The sequence below is a fragment of the Aquarana catesbeiana genome, linkage group LG11 (genome assembly GCF_042186555.1).
Source record: "Aquarana catesbeiana isolate 2022-GZ linkage group LG11, ASM4218655v1, whole genome shotgun sequence".
Taxonomy (NCBI): Eukaryota; Metazoa; Chordata; class Amphibia; order Anura; family Ranidae; genus Aquarana; species Aquarana catesbeiana.
In genome coordinates this window covers 59,206,515-59,226,713 of record NC_133334.1, presented here as the reverse complement: position 1 = coordinate 59,226,713, position 20,199 = coordinate 59,206,515, and the positions used below count along the sequence as shown (strand labels likewise).

Here is a 20,199-nt window from a genome sequence, read left to right as displayed (position 1 = left end):
TGTAACGGCGTAAACAAGCTCCTCCATGTAAACAATTAAAAAAAAAAAAAAGTTTTGCTTGGACTTCCACTTTTACAACCCAATAAAGACACATATTTATAATATATTTATGGAGCTGTGTTAGCGATTTATTTATATATATATATATATATATATATATATAAACGCTTTGTGATTAAATGTGTGTCTATTTAGCATTGTCTGCAACAGATTATGATGAGAACTGTGGATCACACTCACCTTTTCAACCTTGTCATAATTTTTAGCTTTAATCTGTGTACAAATTAAAAAGGGAAGAAAATAGTTAGTACAGCATGGTTCTGTGTGATCTGAGAGAATTATTTAATTAGCATTGCAATAGTGAATGGCTACCTCATTTGACTGATGTGTTTATTGCACGTTTCTATAAGTATAACTATAAAAAATGCTGCTGCTTCTTCTTAGTGCTATGCATTATAATGCATGGTACCTAAAGAGACCCTATTGCCAGACTATTCTGTTTTTAACAAAAATCTTCCTATAAGATTATATGTGCATTTAGTATATTTTACGTATGATATCTACCTACAAAAGTGTAGAAATCCATAAGGCTTTAGAAACTGCTGATGGGTGCCACCACCTTGGATTTGATGTCAGCAGCCCCAGAGTTGTCAATCAGGATACACTCTATAAAATTCCCCCTTGCTCCTCCCCAGCAGCTACATAAAACGTTATGTAGAGGAGCTAGGCCAGCACAGACAGGAATTAGACACTATGGGGTTGATTTACTAAAACTGTAGAGAAAAATCTGGTGCAGCTATGCACAGAAACCAATCAGCTTCCAGGTTTTATTGTCAAAACTTAATTAAAAATAAATATTTGAGAGAAAAATATTGTGAATGGTATCCTGTTTATGCATCCTGTTTTCCATTGCAGAATTTTGCAACTGTACAAGCTCCACTATTGCATGCCCATGACAAGAAAAAGGCATTCATCCCATTATAACATTCTATTAGTACATTTTATCATGTGCATTTTACTATTAGAATACTGTGAATTGCACTAGCACACAAATTTTTTTACCACTCACAGATTTGGAATCCCAGCACATAAAAGCACCCGGCATTAACATAAAATACCCTAAGGCTGGATTCACACCTATGTATTTTTAGTGCTTTTTGCATTTTGCAGATTTGTACTACAGAACGTGTTCCATAGGAATCCATGTTAAATGGACTGTAGTGCAAATCTGCAAAATGCAAAAAGCTCTAAAACTGCATAGGTGTGAATCCAGCCTAAGGCCCCTTTCACATGGGCGTGATCTGTTTTTTTCAGCAGTGGATCTGTCTGCTGATCCCCTGCTGAGCTGAGCAGGGTGAATGACGAGGTCTGTGTCCGCTCATGCAGAGCGGACACAGCCTGTTCTGCTTTATGGGCAGTCAGATGTAAATGGACTATCTGTCCGTTTACACCTGACTGCCCTCCGATCCGATTCGACCAGGAGGGAAAGAGATTCAATTCAGTTTGCTTTTGCCAGATCAGATAAGAGGTAGGTGGGTGTAAATGGACACAAGTCTGTTTACATCTGCTGCTCCATAGAGGAGAATGGAGGTTCCAATTGGGTCGGCCTGAAAAACGGACAGGTGGACCAGATTGGACCGCTCATGTGAAAGGGGACTAAGGCCCCTACAAATTTTTACATTCTGTTGCAGTATGTTAGTAGATCGCCTCCTTGTGTCGACCCAAAGAAAAAACAAACAGGAAATACATTTATTTAATGTAAACAGTAGCATTTAGGTACACTCTAATGCAGGGGTAGGCAAGCTTGGCATTCCATCTCTGGTGAAATTACAAATCCTATGAGGCATTGAAACACCTCAATCGTGACTTCCAGAGGCAGAGGTATGATGGGATTTGTAGTGTCACCACAGCTGGGGTGACGAGGTTTCTTACCCCTGCTCTAATGGTTCTGACTACGTCTAGGCAATGTAGAGAGAAATCCTTTAGATATTTAGGAGCCCACTAAAATAGGATGACAGAACAATAAACCACCTTTGGAAGAATAGCTGGTCTTGAGTATAATACACTGTTATGAAAGTTTGAGAAAATGCTTTTTACAGGGTAAGGTCACTGGTTCAGAAACACATCTGACAATGGCTACTTTTCTGCCAAGAATCTCTATGGGAATATCCCTGATGGGTTCAATGGGTGGTTTTGCGGGAAAAAGAGAACCAAATTAAGGTCCTGGAAAAACACACGGTTCTTTCTGCAAGGGGGCCTAACACTAGAAACACATAGTTACATAGTTAGTCAGTTACATAACACCTTGAATAAAAGGTTTTTAAAAGGGATTGCAAAACCAAAGGCCAATACCTGTACTTTTAGGGTGACAAATGCTAGATTCCAGTAAAGACCTGTTTGCAAGAAGGCCAGAATGTAAGGCACAGCGTAATCTCTGGGACTGAATTGACTCTGCTCAATGGCAGATCTAACATGTTAGGAAGAGGCTAGGGGTGAATTGCTAGAATGCTGAGTATGTCTGTGTATCAGGTTTTTCTGGGCGAATACGATACAGGTAGAATCATTTTCTTCTCTCACTCTATTATGTGGAGGCAGGGAAGACATGGATTGCCTGAACTAAGACCAGTAGTGGTTAATGATTCTTACTCTGAATGGTCTAGGGTTGTTAGTGGTGTACCCCAAGGTTCAGTGTTTGGACCCTTGCTGGGGTCTGGAAATAAGAGTACCATTTCATTGTTTGCAGATGATACCAAGCTATGCAATGGAATAATGACCTTTCAGGATGTCTCCAGCTTGATACACGATAGGGGGGCCCAACTGGGTTAATCAATGGTGGAGAAGGATCTGGGTGTTCTGGTAGATCATAAGCTTAATAATAGCATGCAATGCCAAGCTGCAGTTTCCAGCGTGCAAAATCTATTCTTGTATTAAAAGGGGGGAGAGAGAGGAAGAGAGGGAGAGAGAGAGAGATATTAGTAAGACCTCATATGGAATACACAGTTCAGCTTTGGGCACCAGTTCTCAAAAAGAATATTTGGGAACTGGAGAAAGTCCAGAGAAGGGCGACCAAACTGATAAGAGGTATGGAGGAGCTCCGCTATGAGGAAAGATTAGAGGAACTGAATTTATTCTCTCTGGAGAAGATATTAAGGGGGGATTATGATCAACATGTATGAACACATAAGTGGTCAATATAGTCAACTTGGTGTAGAGTTATTCACGTTAAGATCATCACAGAGCACAAGGTTGCACTCTTTACGTCTGGAGGAAAAGAGATTTCATCTCCAAATACGGAAAGGCTTCTTCACAGTAGGAACTGGGAATATACTCCCTCAAACGCTGGTTCTGGTCAGCTCAGTAGATTGTTTAAAAAAGGCCTGCATTTTTTCCTAAATACACATGATACGATACAAATATTTATAGGTAAAGTTGATACAGGGAATATCCGTTTGCCTCTCTCGCTGGAGCATATTTGATCATAATTTATTGGGGTTTTTTTTTTGCCTTCCTCTGAATCAACTGTGGGTATAGGACTGTGTATATATAGGTTTTCTATTTGCGTTTTTTTTTTTCTATGTTAGTTGAACTGGATGGACTTGTGTCTTTTTTCAACCAGATTACATATGTAACTATGATAAATAAAGCACCCTGGGCCAGAGCTAGAGGACCCCTGGTTTTGGTTACAAACTGAGGTAGTTTGTTATTGTATCTGGAAGATAGGATGTTCACATCCGGAGTTCCCCATTTTTGGCATATCAGATTGAACACATCTGGATGAAGACACCGTTCTCCTTGGTCCAAGAGGTGATGGCTGAGATAATCTGCCTGCCAGTTGTCCACTCCTGGGACACGGACCTCAGAAATTGCTGGGCAGTGAATTTATGAACATGAGAGAATATAGTTTGTTTTCTTCAAGGAAGACAGGCTCTTTGTGCCTCCTTTATGGATGATAAATATGCCACTGTTGTGGCAATGTCTAAATACACCTGAATTGAGAGTCCCTTTAGAAGGAGTGTCTAGTACTGAAGGGACAACTTGACTGGTCTGAGCTCCAAGATGTTGATGAGTTTGATTTCCACTCTTGATCCTGTTTCCCGAACTGTCAAAGATTGGGAGACTCCTCCCCAGCCTGAGGGGAAGGGAGGAAAGATTTTCCCACTGTTAGAGCTGAAGTGGTGCTCTACCAGTACAAGGAAGTAAGTTCTTGTTTGGCTGGATAGAAGCATGTGTAAGTCCAGGGAAAAAGTCTCCTTTTTCCAGGCTGACAGAGTGTTTAAGTGAAAGTTCTTGAGTGGAATTGGGTAAAAAGTACAGCTTCAAAAGGAGGCAACCATTAGACCCAGAACTCGTAGCAAATTATAATGTGGGATTTCTTTTATATCTCGGTTGTCGAGCATGGGCTTTTAGAGAAAGACCTTGCTTTTCTGAAAGAGAAACTTTTGCTTCAGACATATCCAGGATTAATCGCAAGTATTCTAGGATGGGAGGAAGAGCAGATTTTTTTTTCAATTGATTACCCAGCCAACAGCATGGGAGCAGCTGAATGGTCTTTTGGACATTTGCGAGTCCAGAGAGTTGCAAGGAATATGAATACTTCAAGAGAAGGACATTTGGAAAGCCTATCACCTAAATGCCCCAAGTTCTGAGGAGGACAAGCAAGGGTGCCAAGACCTTTGCAAACACCCTGGGAGTAGAGGATAGGCCGAAGGGCAGCGCGACACACTAGAAGTAGTTGTCTGCGATGAGAAGGTGTAGAAATCGCTGATGAGGTAGGTAAATGGGACTGTACAGATAGGCATTTTGGATGTTCATGAATGTCATGTGTTCCACTGGTCTCAGACAGGCAATTACTGATTACTAGAGCTTTGAACTCTGTCTAGTACCCTTTTAAAACCACCAATTGAACCCACAGTCTGTGGTCTGGAGCAGGGTTTCTTTAACTGGGTTCTGCCGTGATCTACCTGTCAATTTGCAGGAAGCTGATAGGTAGATTACATAGGCCTCTACCGACACATGAAGAGCTAAGCAGGGAAGCAGCTGTGATGGTGCTAGTTGTGGCACCCTGTTCCCAGTCAGCCCTTCCTCCCCTTCTGTCCATCCTAGGTACTTGTATGTGATATCACCTGAGAAGGACAGGGGAGAAAAAGGGGCTGGCAGGGAACAACACACCACAAGGGGACGGATTACAGCTACTTCCTCGTGTTGCTCTGCATATGAAGGAAACCAATGCTATTGCAGTGTGCCCTGCTGTGCCCCATGAAAAGTGCCCTTCTCTCATGCAGTGTGCACTTCTGATCTCCTGTACCTTAGCCTGCTGCTTATCCCAAATTAGACCCAAAATTGTGCATCTTTGCAGGAAAATAACAAGCACAAGTTTCTCACTAAATAGGTATGTTTTAATATTGATTCTATTATTTAATGTTATGTTTCAAAATAATGGTTGTTATATCAACAGCTCACTGATCACATCATCGTTCCATGAGCTGTGAACATTCTTTCAGGTGTTCTCCGAGATTCTCAATCTTTTTGCCAAAAGGTTCCTCATACGTAAAAAGGTTGAGAAACCCTGGTCCAGAGGGATGCAAACTAACAGATGTCCCTTCGCTATTAAGATTGAGGGTGGCCCTTTACTGTGAAGAGGGCTGAACTTAGCAATTGAAGTTTAAGCCTGGTTAGAACGTGCAGGTGTTCTGCGCTTAGAGGAGAGATAAGGGTTTGATACTTTCTACTAAGGAAGTAAAACCTTCCCACCTGTGACCTCTTTGATGAATCAAGTGCCTTATCATAGAAAAGTCTTCCCTGGAACGGCATATGTGTGAGGCACCTTTTACAGACAATCTTCTAAGCCTTTAGCCATACGATTCCATGTGAATGGAAATTAGAGCCATTCTGGATATTTACCTCATAATGGGGGAGATTTAATAATCTGGTGCAACTGTGCATGATAACAAACTTCTAACCTTTTGACGAAAAAAAAACCTGGGAGCTGATTGATTTCTATGCAGAGCTGAACTAGATTTTGCACTCCCCAGTTTTAGTAAATCACCCCCAATGTGGCCCAGGACATCTAAATAAAAACAGAAGAGAAGGTGGCAATTGTAATTATTAAACAATGGCATGGTCCTAAAATACAGGGTCATGTTGATTGTTCATTGCCCTAGTCCAGTTAGGTTCTGTTTAACAAACAGAAATAGCAGCAAGAGCTGTTTGTAGGTCTGGACTTGCCGGGTTAAAGAGTGCCTCAAATTTTCTATCAGCATAATCTTTGAAAGAAGAAACATCTTTAGTAGGTACAGTAAGATGTTTAAGCGAGAGACGGCAGGATCAGTCACAGGAATAGCCCACTTCTGTGCAAATTCTTTTCCCACTGGAACAGAGGTTAGCAAAAAAAAAAATCCAAGATTAACTGCACATTTTAACTCTTCATGTAGGGAAAGCTTTATATGTTTTGTAGGTCTCTTTGTGCCCAAAGGAGCAAGGCAAAACAGAGAAGAAGCAAGCTGCTTAATGCCATGGCTTTTGTAGACAAAAGCAATGAGTTTATCAACCTTAGCAAGCATATTGCGTGAAGCTCCCTCTTCAATATAGTGACAAAGTGAGGGAGAGAAATATTCTGCAGCCTCCTCCAATGCAGCCTCAACATCCTCTTCATTCCCTTCTGATTCTGTGTCCTCTAGGACCAGCATCTCAGACTCCAACGTAGATTGAGAAACAGGAGTAGGAGAAAAAAGCTGGGCCTTTCAGAGCCCTGGGCAAAGATAGCTGTATTAAGACCACAATCTGTCCAAGGAATTGTGAGATAGATGCAGAAAATTCTGCTTTTGGTAGGCACCTTGTTGCATGCCTGAAATAAAGCTGGATGCTGAGACCTGTGTTAAAACCAGGTCCTGCTCCGATGCAAGGTCTACATTATCGTCACTCTGAGGTTGAGTATTGTGCGGGCCTTCAGCAGAGTGAAGGCTTTCTTGTGGCTTACATTTGGCTCCCATTTGCCTGCTACAAGTGATGGTATTACCCCGTGGGGAACTCACAACGCAGAGTGCAGGAAATACCCAGTAGTAGACCATTCTGCAACAAATCCTTATGGAGAACTGGCAGGAGGAAGCACCTGAGTACCTTAAAAGGGCTCTATGCAGAAGTGGCATTAAAGTGTGCAACCAGTGTTGTGATGTAACCTCTGGTCATCCACTTGAGCCATGGACACCCATGGTGAATATGTTGCCTGTGTCCTGTACTGTACAAATAAGATATTTTTGGGGGTCAATTTTCAGTTTACATGTTTTTAAACCCATATACCAGATTTGTTTGTTACTATATGTACTTGATTTTAGTTTTTACAAATAAGCATTAAATACATGACAAGATCCTCCCAAAGCACTACAGGATTTTTTTTTCTAGAGAACAAAAGAACAGCAGAAGCTGTGTTGTCTCTCTGACAACCTGGGAAAGAGGCATCTGATAATGGAGGAACTCTGTCCTGGCTTATTCTCTTATGTGTGTGTACATTTTAGCTTAAGCTATGGCACTCTCTAAACAGCAAGCCTGTTACAACTGGGGTCAAGGGAAAAAAATAATAACCAAAAACATGCAATGCTGGAAAAAGAGGAAAACAAAATATTATATTATGTAATACATCATTCAGTCATTTAGGAACACTGTTTGATTACGGTCTAAAGAAGGCTGCCATTCCATGACTCATACACATTATAGTGTATCCAGAGCAGTGACTAAGTGAATAACGTTACGTTAAGTCAGGGAATTGCTCCTCAGCAAAGCCTAATCACACACTTGGTTTTTAGACTGTTTGGACACAACATTTTTGAGACAACTATGATTTTATAGGGGCTGAGCTACCAAAGTGACCAGCATAATATGACAGATATACTCAGCACACCTGATGTGGCACTTTTACAGTCTCCCAACCCAGAGACATTAAAAAAAAAAAAAAAACCTTTCTAGCTGCAAAAAGCTAATGTGACTAGAATCCTCTGGAGTCTCAGTACACCTCTGGTATTTCCAAAAACCCTTCCTTAAAGTGTATGTTACCCCATTTCATATTCCAGATATGTATCTGTTGTAAAATGTACTTTATGAAAGAGTATGCAGTTTTCTTGGCATTTCTTCCTTTGTGTGAAATACTTGGTGATCCTACCAGTTCCCCTAAGCTATCCAATTTTAAACTGGTCATGCTAGGTATGGAAGCACACCCAACCCAGTATGGTCAGTTTTCTTCTTTGCATTCTGGAGCCAAGCCAGCCTGTTCTCCAGTGGCAGATTTATGCTTTTACATGACCTCCGGCCCTGCTCTTTACTGGGAAGATCAGTGTATTATCATTTATCTTCCGCCTGCTGACAGGGGCCAGGGGATGGATTGACTGGTACAACCAGCCTGTCCATAGATGGATCGAATCTCGGCCGGTCCCTGGTAAACAGGCCAGGACTTGATCCCTCTATGGCCAGCAAGGGAGGCCCCCATGATTCTCATGTCAGCTGTATAACTGATCCGTGGTGGGCTTTGGGGGGGGGGGGGATATCTAAGGTCAACCACTTTCCAATTTCTTTGATAAAGTTGTGACTATCCCTTTAAAAGTAGCATGTAAGATAACTTAATAATGTATTCTTACAAATAGGGTTGTCCCGATACAGATACTAGTATCGGGACCGAAAGCGAGCATTTGCACGAGTACTTGTACTCGCACAAATGCTCCCGATGCCTTATCCGATACCTGGTCGGGGGGGGGGGGGGGGGGGGGCGAAGAGGGCGGACGGAGTCGGTGGATGGAGAGGGCGGGTGGAGTCAGCGGAATGGAGAGCGAGTCCTCACCTTCAGTGAACTAGCTAGGTAAGCTGTCAGGGGTGCAGGGCGCAGCCGTATCAGGATCGAGGACCGGAGCCGTCACATTTGGGCGCCGTCAGCGGCTGAACATCCCGACGTCCATCTTGGTACACCCTGCACTCGGCTGTAGTAAGCCAGCAGTGGACATCTTGTTACACCCAGCCCATAGAGTTCAGGCTGGGTGTAATAAGATGTCTGCTACTGCTTACTGCGGCCGAGTGCAGGGTGTACCAAGATGGGCGTTGCAGCATAGCATTTCAAAATAAATTATTTTCTCATGTCATTGCTGCATTTCAGTGCCAGCCACCTGTCAGTGCCCATAAGTGCCAGCCACCTGTCAGTGCCACGTATCAGTGCCCATAAATGCCACCTATCAGTGCCAGCCACCCGTCAGTGCCCATAAGTGCTGCCTATCAGTGCCAGCCATCAGTGCCCATAAGTGCCACCTATCACTGCCAGCCACCTGTCAGTGCCACCTAACAGTGCCGCCTATCAGTTCCCATCAAACTGTCACATGACATTAAAAAAAGTATCGTTAACCGGTATCGGCGAGTACCTGAAAAAAAGTATCGGTACTTGTACTCGTCTTACTACTTGTCTTAAAAAAGTGGTATCGGGACAACCCTAATTACAAAGAAACAAAAAATGGCAGAATGTTTGCACACAGAACTAGTATGTCTCACTCTAGTCTTCATAATTGCTAGCTTTTTAAAACTATGTAGCACTAAGGCTGGGTTCACATATGAGCACACAGCAGCTCACAGCAGGAGTCCAGTGCGTCCTCGTTTACCATTTCAGCCCAAATTTTTGTCTGAATTTGGACCTGAAATGGACCAAAAGACGCACAGCGGTCCTGTGCAAATCGCACCGGAGCCGCTGCCGAGATATATGAACCGGTCACAATCTCCTGCTATTGTGAATTGGATGCGTGGAACCCGCATCCAATCCACACTAGTGTGAACCCAGTCTAAATGTGTACCTGTCTTAAATGACAGAAGAAAGTCCCAGGGACTTGGAGATGCCTTTTCTACCATCAAAACCACTCATCAATCATGGGTAAGCAGATACAACAAGTTCTAAATTATGGTGTTCTTAAAGTGTAACTAAAGGCAAAACTTTTTAGTTTTGGATAGAGTGGAGAGGGATTAGAACACCTGTAAGGTTTTTAGTGCCCCCCCCCCCCCCCATTAGGCAGATTCTCCCCCTCTATTGGTCCAGTTTAAAGTTCTCAAAGGTAGAATAAAAATCACAAAAGTTTGGTTTACACCAGAGCAGTAATAGAGGAGAAATCTTCCAATGGGGACACTAGTTCTGGTGACACACTGGGATTCCTCACTCCTCAATCTCCCCTATGGGACACAGATGGCAAAGGGAAAAAGAAAAAGATTATGATGGGTAATAATCTATAATCTCCCCGCACCCCCCCCCCCCCTTACTGCATCCAAAATGGGGGGGGGGAGAGTTTGGTCTTTAGTTATACTTTAAGAACCGATGGAGTAAAGCTAGGTACACACCGATAGAAATTCGGCCAAATTTTGATTTGTTTGTAGCCCCCCCTCTGTTTGACAGAGGCCAATTAACCCAACTTCTGTCAAATGGGACTGCTGAAAAAACTGCTTCAATCAGAGGCTTGAAGAGAAATCGGCTGCAGCTCTGATCAGTGTATTCTAACAGCAGAGACTCCCTGCTGACAGAATACAATATACCAGCAGGTTTGGCTTCCAGCCTCAACATCAGTTTTTGGGGATGCACAAACCTGTTTTATTTTTTTTCAGTGGGCTGAACAGAAAGAGGAAAAAAAATAACTTGTGTATCTAGTTTTACAATCCCCCTTTTTTAACACCAAACAAAACCTGGAGAGCAGCTGTAGAAACAATTGAACACTGCCATCAACATTCATGAAGACGACACAGCACACAACTGCAGGATACATAAATACAGCATTTTATTGTGCCACAGTTACCTGCTGTGCTTGCTAAGCTGTATTAAACAAAGTATGAAATACCCCTCTCACAATAATGCTCAACTTCCCTCCATGTCTGTTTTAGGCTGGGTTCACAATGCAGACGGATGCAGCTGACAGCATGGGTCCGTTGCGTCCCTGTTCTCCCTTTCGGGGATGAAACGGAGCCAAAGACACACAGGACCTGTGCAATTCACTCGGCAGCTGCTCCAGATATGTGTGAACCAGCTCCATAGAGAGACGGCCACAATCTCCTGTCATGCACTAGTGTGAACCCAGCCTCAAGTCCTGAATTTTAAGAAGTGATTGAACATGAATGCTCTTTTCCTGAACTGCAGAAGAACACACAGCTATTCAGCAGAGCTACATATATGTTTTTATGGTTATTAAGCTATAGTAAATTACAGATGTTAAAGTGGAGTTCCACCCAAAAATGGAACTTCCACTTATTGGAATCCTCCCCCCCTCCGGTGTCACATTTGGCACCTTTCAGGGGGGAGGAGGGAGCAGATGATACCTGTCTAATACAGGTATCTGCTCCCACTTCCTGGCATAGATCACCACGGTGATTGCGGTGACCTACGCCACTTCCGCCACCTACTCTGTCCTCCTCCACCGCTGTATTCTGTGAGACACAGAACACAGCGGGGACCTGAGAGGATGCGCATGCGCAGTAGGGAACCAGGAGGTAAAGTCGCACGGCTTCACTTCCTTATTCCCTTACCAAGGATGGCGGCGGCAGCAGCAGCCAAGAGCCGAAGGACGGCTTCAGCTGCCGACACCGCGGGCTCCCTGGACAGGTAAGTGTCCATATATTAAAAGTCAGCAGCTGCAGTATTTGTAGCTGCTGGCTTTTAATATTTTTTTTTTTCAGCGAACCTCCGCTTTAATGAGCATATCATTGACAACAAAAATTTAAGGGAAATACCTAGCACAGTAAGGGCTCACGTACACAGGCCCTTTTTAGCATACAACGTAAACTGTGTGTGTAGAAAGGGAAAGAAGGAGTAGATATGGCGCTGTTCCAGATCTGATGGGGGTGAAGGATCTGGTGAGTGCAGTCATTACAAGAGCACAAATAAGACACGCACTGAGGATTTATTAATTGAAAAGTTCACCAGAATTTAAATGGACTCATTCACCGGCACCATAGCACTAATTAATCAGATGTTCACTTGTTTATTCACATCAGCACTTTAATATATTTTTTATATTGTTTTTTACGGATGATATATATGTATAATAACTAAGTAATTTGCAACATATTTTATCAATTTATTTATGGTATAAACCGAGGCCATACACATTGCACTTTATTGTATTGTTTACACAACGCATACACACCCAGGCTTCACACTAACCTTTATATGGGTTCTTGAGGTAATACACATAGGAATAGGAACCACTTAGTATTTTTATTCCCCCACCTAATATATTCCTCCCAATTAAGGGAGCAGCACACACCTGAATTCACCAGATCTGGAACAGCGCCATATCTACTCCTTTTTTCCCTTTCTACATTATACTTCACCTAGTGGAAGTAATTGGTAGTGGCAGCAGTTCCAACAGATTTTGTCTCTTTTAAAATACATCCCATTGCTCGGGTATCTTCTTCTTTTTTCGTAAACTGTGTGTGTACTTCCATGCCCCATATACACAGCTGCCACGTACAGCAGGCAATAATAGCAAATAGCTGTATGCGTAAACAAGTGCATGAGTGTGTACAACCCTGGACACAGGTAATGTGTGGATGTATGCAAATAGTGGAGTAAACTCACACATAGCCACATGCAGCCAGTTATTATCATGGTCAGCTGTAAATATAAGGTGGGGAAATATGGCTGCAGTTTACTTTTTATGCCAAAAAGCACCCATGTGGATGAACACCTCTTACTGAATCTGGGGTTCTTTTCCCTGGAGAGCCCTGTCTGTTTTTCTGTAAAATTGGGAGAGAAGTATGGGAATACATTTTTTTTTAAACAAATATACGCCGATAAATACGGTAAGTAACACGCACTTTTTTCCCCTTAAAATCAGGGGGAAATCGCGGGTGCGTGTTATACACCGATCCCCTGCGATCCTGAGCTGCCAGATCTAAAAAAAAATCGCAGACCGCGATTTGAAAATGGCGCCGCCGGCGCCGAAATACACAGAGCCGGTCCTCGGCTCTTCTCGGCCACTTTCGGCTTCACTCGAGCGCCGCCCGAACCTAGCCGAGTGTACTCGGCTAGGTTCGGATAGCTCCGCTCACAGTCACGCCCATCCCGGGCGGGACTATGAGTGGAGCCGAAAGTGAACGAGAGCCGCCGAGGACCGGCTCTGTGTATTTCGGCGCCATTTTCAAATCGCGGTCGGCGATTTTGAAGCCCAGTATGGCAGGGGATCGAAGGCTGCACTGGGGCAAGGCTGCACTGACAAGGCTGCACTGAGAAGGCTGCAATGATGGGCATTTAAATGTCATTTTTTTTTCCCTTCAACTTCCCTCCTAAAAGTTTTTTCCTTAAAATTCCCTCCTAAACTTGGGGTGCGTGTTATACGTCGGTGCGTGTTATACGCCGATAAATACAGTATCTACTGTAGCTGGATGCAGCATTGGTTGCTGCATCTGTCTCCCGCTGGCTCCAACACTGATGACCAAATGATCAAACACCGCAGATTGCTCGGTTCTCAGTGAACCCTGAGCAGAGAGCCGGTGACTGTCAATCACCGGCTCTCTGCTTTGAACCCCCGCTGAGCTCACTGGAGCATTGGGCTGTGGAGAAGGCGAGAGCGGCCGGCTCAGCCTCTCAGCAGTTTGCTGAGAGGCTGAGCCAGGTGTCAGTCCAGGCATGGGCGGATCCCGACTTCAATGTCGGGATCTTGCCCGAGCCTGGACCGGCTCTGTGACTTCAGCCCGCTGTCTGCTGAAAACGGGTAACAGGAGTGCAAAATGATCCACAGAACTACAAGCAAACACGCTTTGGCTGTACTGCTCCTTTAAATACAAGTCCCATCTGATTTACTCTATTTATTGTTCAGGACAAAAACATTGCAGAAGTCCCTCAGGAATGACATTACTTTTTAAATGGCAAATAATGGAGAAAAAGAGGGTTTTGTTTGCATATCCTTATATTCCCTCAGCTGCAGATGACAGAACAAGGTTTTGTATTGAAAAGCAGCCCATTGTATGCACCTGCCTAATGCTAAAGCCCACAAGGGCTGGTATTAGCACAGCAGGGATCCCCCACATCTATACTCCTTCAGAAATAAGAATACTAGCCTAAGTGTGCTGCAATGGTATGTTTGAGAAAGGGGTGGGGCATTGCTTAATTAAAAGTAATGAGGTATAATGAAAGTTAAAACTTTTTTGTTTTCGACAGATTGGAGATGGATTAAAATTACTTATCAGGTTTTTATTGCTACCTCTGCCTGTGTATTAGGGAGATTCAACTTCTCTATTTAGCAGCATCACTGAAAGCCTAAGAAAATCCCAAATCTTTGATTATTCCCAGAGCAGTAATCCTATACTGGGGACACCAGAGGCCCCCACAAGAGATTCCCTTAATTTACAGGGATCCTCTCACTTCCAATTATAAATATGGGGCAGGAAGTGGAGAGAAATATCTCCAATGGGACACAAATAGGAATAAATGGACAAGGTTTATTACCCTCCCTAACGCTCTCCAAAAAAAAAAGTTTTTCCTATAGTTGTACTTTAACCATTTACAGACCGGAAGTTTTGGCTGCTTAATGACCAGGCCATTTTTTGTGATACGGCGCTGCGTCGCTTTAACTGACAATTGCGCGGTCGTGCGACCAAACAAAATTGATGTCCTTTTTTTCCCCACAAATAGAGCTTTCTTTTGGTGGTATTTGATCACCTCTGCGGTTTTTATTTTTTGCGCTATAAACAAAAAAAATTACAATTTTGAAAAAAAACAATTACCGTATTTATCGGCGTATAACACCACTTTTTTCCCCTTAAAATCAGGGGGAAATCGCGGGAGCGTGTTATACGACGATCCCCGGTAATTGTGAGCTATCGGCGGCGATCGCCGCTGACATTAACATAGCGAGTAGTTTTAAATATGGCGCCGCGGAGTTCGGAGGGACACGGCGGAGCGGAACGAGCACCGCCGAAATCAGAGCCAAGATACACATAATCGAATGTATTCGGCTCTTTCCGGCGCCGCTCACAGTCACGCCCAGTCCCGCCATTGGACCTGTGTTATGTCCATCATAGGGCGGGACTGGGCGGGACTGTGAGCGGCGCCGGAAAGAGCCGAATACACTCAACTATGTGTACCTCGGCGGCGTTCGTTCAGTTCCGCCGGCGCCGAGTCCCTCCGAACTCCGCGACGCCATATTTAAAACTACATGCATGTGTATGTCGGCGGCGGCGGTGGGCATGGACACTGGGGATAAGGCTGCACTGGGGCAAGGCTGCACTGACAAGGCTGCACTGGGGCAAAGCTGCACTGACAAGACTGCACTGGGGCAAAGCTGCACTGACAAGACTGCACTGGGGCAAGGCTGCACTGACAAGACTGCACTGGGGCAAGGCTGCACTGACAAGACTGCACTGGGGCAAGGCTGCACTGACAAGACTGCACTGGGGCAAGGCTGCACTGACAAGACTGCACTGGGGCAAGGCTGCACTGACAAGGCTGCACTGGGGCAAGGCTGCACTGACAAGGCTGCACTGGGGCAAGGCTGCACTGACAAGGCTGCACTGGGGCAAGGCTGCACTGACAAGGCTGCACTGGGGCAAAGCTGCACTGATAAGGCTGCACTGGGGCAAAGCTGCACTGACAAGGCTGCACTGGGGCAAGGCTGCACTGACAAGACTGCACTGGGGCAAGGCTGCACTGACAAGACTGCACTGGGGCAAGGCTGCACTGACAAGACTGCACTGGGGCAAGGCTGCACTGACAAGACTGCACTGGGGCAAGGCTGCACTGACAAGGCTGCACTGGGGCAAGGCTGCACTGACAAGGCTGCACTGGGGCAAGGCTGCACTGACAAGGCTGCACTGGGGCAAGGCTGCACTGACAAGGCTGCACTGGGGCAAAGCTGCACTGACAAGGCTGCACTGGGGCAAAGCTGCACTGACAAGACTGCACTGGGGCAAGGCTGCACTGACAAGGCTGCACTGGGGCAAGGCTGCACTGACAAGGCTGCACTGGGGCAAGGCTGCACTGACAAGGCTGCACTGGGGCAAGGCTGCACTGACAAGGCTGCACTGGGGCAAAGCTGCACTGACAAGGCTTCACTGGGGCAAGGCTGCACTGACAAGACTGCACTGGGGCAAAGCTGCACTGACAAGACTGCACTGGGGCAAAGCTGCACTGATAAGACTGCACTGGGGCAAAGCTGCACTGACAAGACTGCACTGGGGCAAGGCTGCACTGACAAGACTGCACTGGGGAAAGGCTGCACTGACAAGGCTGCACTGGGGCAAAGCTGCACTGGGGCAAAGCTGCACTGACAAGGCTGCACTGGGGCAAAGCTGCACTGACAAGGCTGCAATGGACACTGGGTCAAGGCTGCACTGACACTGAAAAGGCTGCAATGACACTAACAAGGCTGCAGATGAACACTGATGAGGCTGCATTGATGGGCATTTTAATGTAAGTTTCTTTTCCTTAAACTTCCCTCCTAAAAGTTCTTTTCCTTAAAATTCTCTCCTAAACTTGGGGTGCGTGTTATACGCAGATAAATACGGTATTTTTTACTTTTTGCTACAATAAATATCCCCAAAATGTTTTTAAAAAACAAATTTCTTCCTCAGTTTAGGCCAATATGTATTCTTCTACATATTTTTGGTAAAAAGAAAAATCGCAAGAAGAATATATTGATTGGTTTGCGCAAAAGTTATAGCGTCTACAAACTATGGGAAAGATTTATGGCATTTTTATTATTTTTTTTTACTAGTAATGGTGGTGATCAGCGTTTTTTAGCAGTACTGCGACATTGCTGCGGACAGATCGGACACTTGACACATTTTTGGGACCATTGACACTGATACAACGATCACTGCTATAAAAATGCACTGATTACTGTGTAAATGTCACTGGCAGGGAAGGGGTTAACACTAGGGGGCGATCAAGGGGTTAAATGTGTGTTCTCTAGGTGTGTTCTAACTCTGAGGGGATAGGACTGACTGGGGGAGGAGACATATCGTTGTTCCTACTTAGTAGGAACAAATGATATGTCTCCTATCCCCTGACAGAACAGGGATTTTTGCGTTTAAGACACACAAATCCCTGTTCCTGTGCATGCGATCGCGTGTGGAAGGCGGCGATTGCCACCGCCGGCCACGTGCATCGGGTTCCCCCGCCGTGTGGAGGGCGCGTGCCTGCTGTCACCCTTAAAAAGGTACAGATGTACCCATGCGGCGATTCGCAGTAACGAACCACTTTGCCGCCATATATATTGGCAAGAGGTTAAATACAAAAATAGATATGTGCTTATGAACATGAGCAAATCAGGTGTAATGATGCTATAGTGGTTGCTGAATACCCCACTCCCCAAAAAACAAAGTTCCAAAAGGTAAAGAGGAAGGGGCGTGGGGGTGGTTGAGCAGATAGGAGTCAAACGAGGTTTAAAGAGGTTGTTAAGCCATACAACCACCTTTCAACAATCCCCTCTGCTCTGTTAAACAATGTACCCAGTGTATTTGTTTTTTAATAAAACTGCCGCTGTGTACCTTATTTTAAAGTGCCAATCAGCGCTCACATGACCGGCCACCTCTCTCCTCTCTCGAGTGGACAGCTCCAGCCTGCGGGGCTGGGAAACATCTGACGTTATTTAGGAGGAAATGAGAGGTGGAGAGTGGCAGCAGGTCACGTGAGCACCGATCGGCACTATAAAATAAGGTACACAGCAGCAGTTAAAAAAAAACAAAAAAAAACAAAAAAAAAAACAAACAAACAAATACACTGGGGACATTGTTTAACATAGCAGAGGGGATTGTTGAAAGGTTGCTGTATTATGAGAGCAGCAGAAGGGGAGGTTCGTGGAGTGGACAGAGCTGATAGGCAGGGAGGGGAGGGGGGAGGACAGAGCAGGGCTGCGTATGGTCAGTTTACAGGGGGGAGGGCAGAACCAGGCAGGATCAGCCTGGCTTTGTTAGGTGATATGGGGGGGGGGGGGCAAATTACACAGCAATGTGCTGTATAACATGCTTTAAGGGAGCAGGATCCATTTTTTTTATTTTTTTTAGGGTAACAAACACTTTAAATTGGAACTAAACCCTCCTATATCCTTTACAGCCAAGAAAGCTGCCATTAAGGCTTCTGTTTGATCTGCAGTTCCCATAGTACTGCATATATGACCAGTTTGACACCAGCCATTTAATGAGAACACAAGCAACTTTGAAAGTCATCATTCACAACATGCTTTACATATAAATGCTTTGGGAAGCAGTTAAATTGATGGTTTTATTTCGGCTTTAAAGCCTAACTCCAGTTAGATTTAGCTTTATAAATTTAGTTTGGACACAGCTGGTCCAAACAAACTATTTACTGCACTACTACATGAGCTTGCTGTGAGCACTGTATAAACTGTATGTAGCATCAGTTACGTAAAGTATGCAGCACTATATTCCAGCAGCAGGACAGAGACTTCCCGGCCAATTCCCAGAACTAAAAGTTGGTCTCAGCTCTACTCAGCCATTCAGAGGAAGCCTTGTATTTTTCTACGAATGAATACAAGGCTTCCTTTAACTGGATGAGGTGGAGAGGTGTAAAGATGACCTCATGCTCTCCACCTAAGCCAGAGGAAGCCTTCCACGCACTCACAAAAATACAAGGCTTCCTTCTGAATGGCTGAGCAATGCTCAGCCCAACTTTATTTTGTTCTGGGAATGAGGCAGGAAAACTCCATCCTGCTGACAGAACACAGTGCCGTATACTGTATGTAGCTGATCAAACTATTTAACAAGATTGTAAAGCTTTAGGTGTTTTTTTTTTTTTTTTAAATTAAAATCTTCCCCCCCGCCAAGTGCCCCTGTAGAAAGCCCCTTGTGATGGGGGCACCCGTGCATGCTCGATCCCAAGCAGGGCTGTGTGCGTCTTTTCTAGGACATAGCCTGGCTCAGCCCAGCTCCCTCCTTGCTCCCGCTGCTTCCAGCCAAGCCCATGAGAGTGGAGAGAGGACAGAATTGCTGCTGCAGACATGCACAGCGCTGGATCAAGATCGGGCTCGGGTGAGTATTTGGGGGGGACAGAGGCGCCACTATTAAAAGTTATTTTTTTTTTTTTTTACCTTATAGCAGAGAATTCATGAAGGTAAAAACCTCTCAAACCTGGAGTTAGGCTTTAAGTCTATGGGCACTATGCACAACTGGCTACACCCGTGAGGAATAATCAGTGGGGTAGGGTAAATAAAACTGGCCCAAAATGCTTTTATTTGCTCCTCTGGCACCAATATCCCACATTCTCCTATTCTCTGACAAGGCTGGCTGCCAGAATATAATAGTTTGCAGTGGATATTCATCTACCCACGCTGTTAAGTGTAAATGGGGGGAATCAACAGATTTCTCTTGTTCAGCCTGTGGGGTCAAATGAGAGAAATCTTACAGTGTATGGCCAGTTTAAATCTTATAACTGTCTATCAGAATAGCAGCTAGAAGTACTTGTTCCCACCAGCCCACAGTGTTTTGTGTTCTCCGGTGTCTGTTATACACCAGCGGTGAAAGGGAAATGCATCACACAGATTACATTGACAAGCAGTGCCATGCAGTGTGTAGAGTAGTTCTCTGGGGAAAAAGCACATTGCCACTGTGCTGGGGTTTGAACGGGTCGCTAGCATTAATGTTCTTGTGTACAAAACACAGGTCACCATAAATAGTATGAACAAGCCCAAGAATTCATGCGACAACACAAGATTTAGGCATAGATATTTGCCTAAAGGCAATAGTGTGTGTAGCGGTCAGCATGACTATATTCCTTTACAAACATAGGATGCACAAGCCCTGTAGAAGTTGAACTGTTCAAACAGTTTTGCATATAAAAATTACCTATGGCTGACATAACTAAGCTTTTACATTTCTAGAAGAAATCCTAAAAGAGAATGTAAAATCAAAACCACAAACGTACGTAATCTCATTGATGTGGCAGCTGCATTAATTCTCATTATTCAGGCTTTTTTTCTTTTGTTTTCACTGGGTAAACTTGCAAATAACATACTTCCTGTCCCTGGGTGGCTACCCTAACTCCTCAACTATACCTATGGATGGAGTCATTTGTCAAACAAGTCTTTATTTTCATTACATGGAGGGTGGAGACATTAGTAGTACAAGGAAACCCAATAAGAGTTTTTTTTATTTAGCGTAAAAACTTTTTTGAAGTCCATTAAAGGACAAAGGAATTTAGTAATTCCTGGACATTATACTATCACTTTCAGAAGGTTTGGACAA

General features: G+C 44.4%; 1 protein-coding gene across 1 annotated transcript in view; it reads right to left on the bottom strand.

The window, feature by feature from the left end:
- CSTF3 (cleavage stimulation factor subunit 3) overlaps nt 1-20,199 on the bottom strand; it is a 101,858-nt gene that overhangs the window by 33,354 nt on the left and 48,305 nt on the right. Inside the window, exon 4 of the mRNA XM_073604469.1 lies at nt 241-273. Within this exon, the coding sequence (XP_073460570.1) occupies nt 241-273 (33 nt within the window). The remainder of the gene's footprint in view (nt 1-240; nt 274-20,199) is intronic.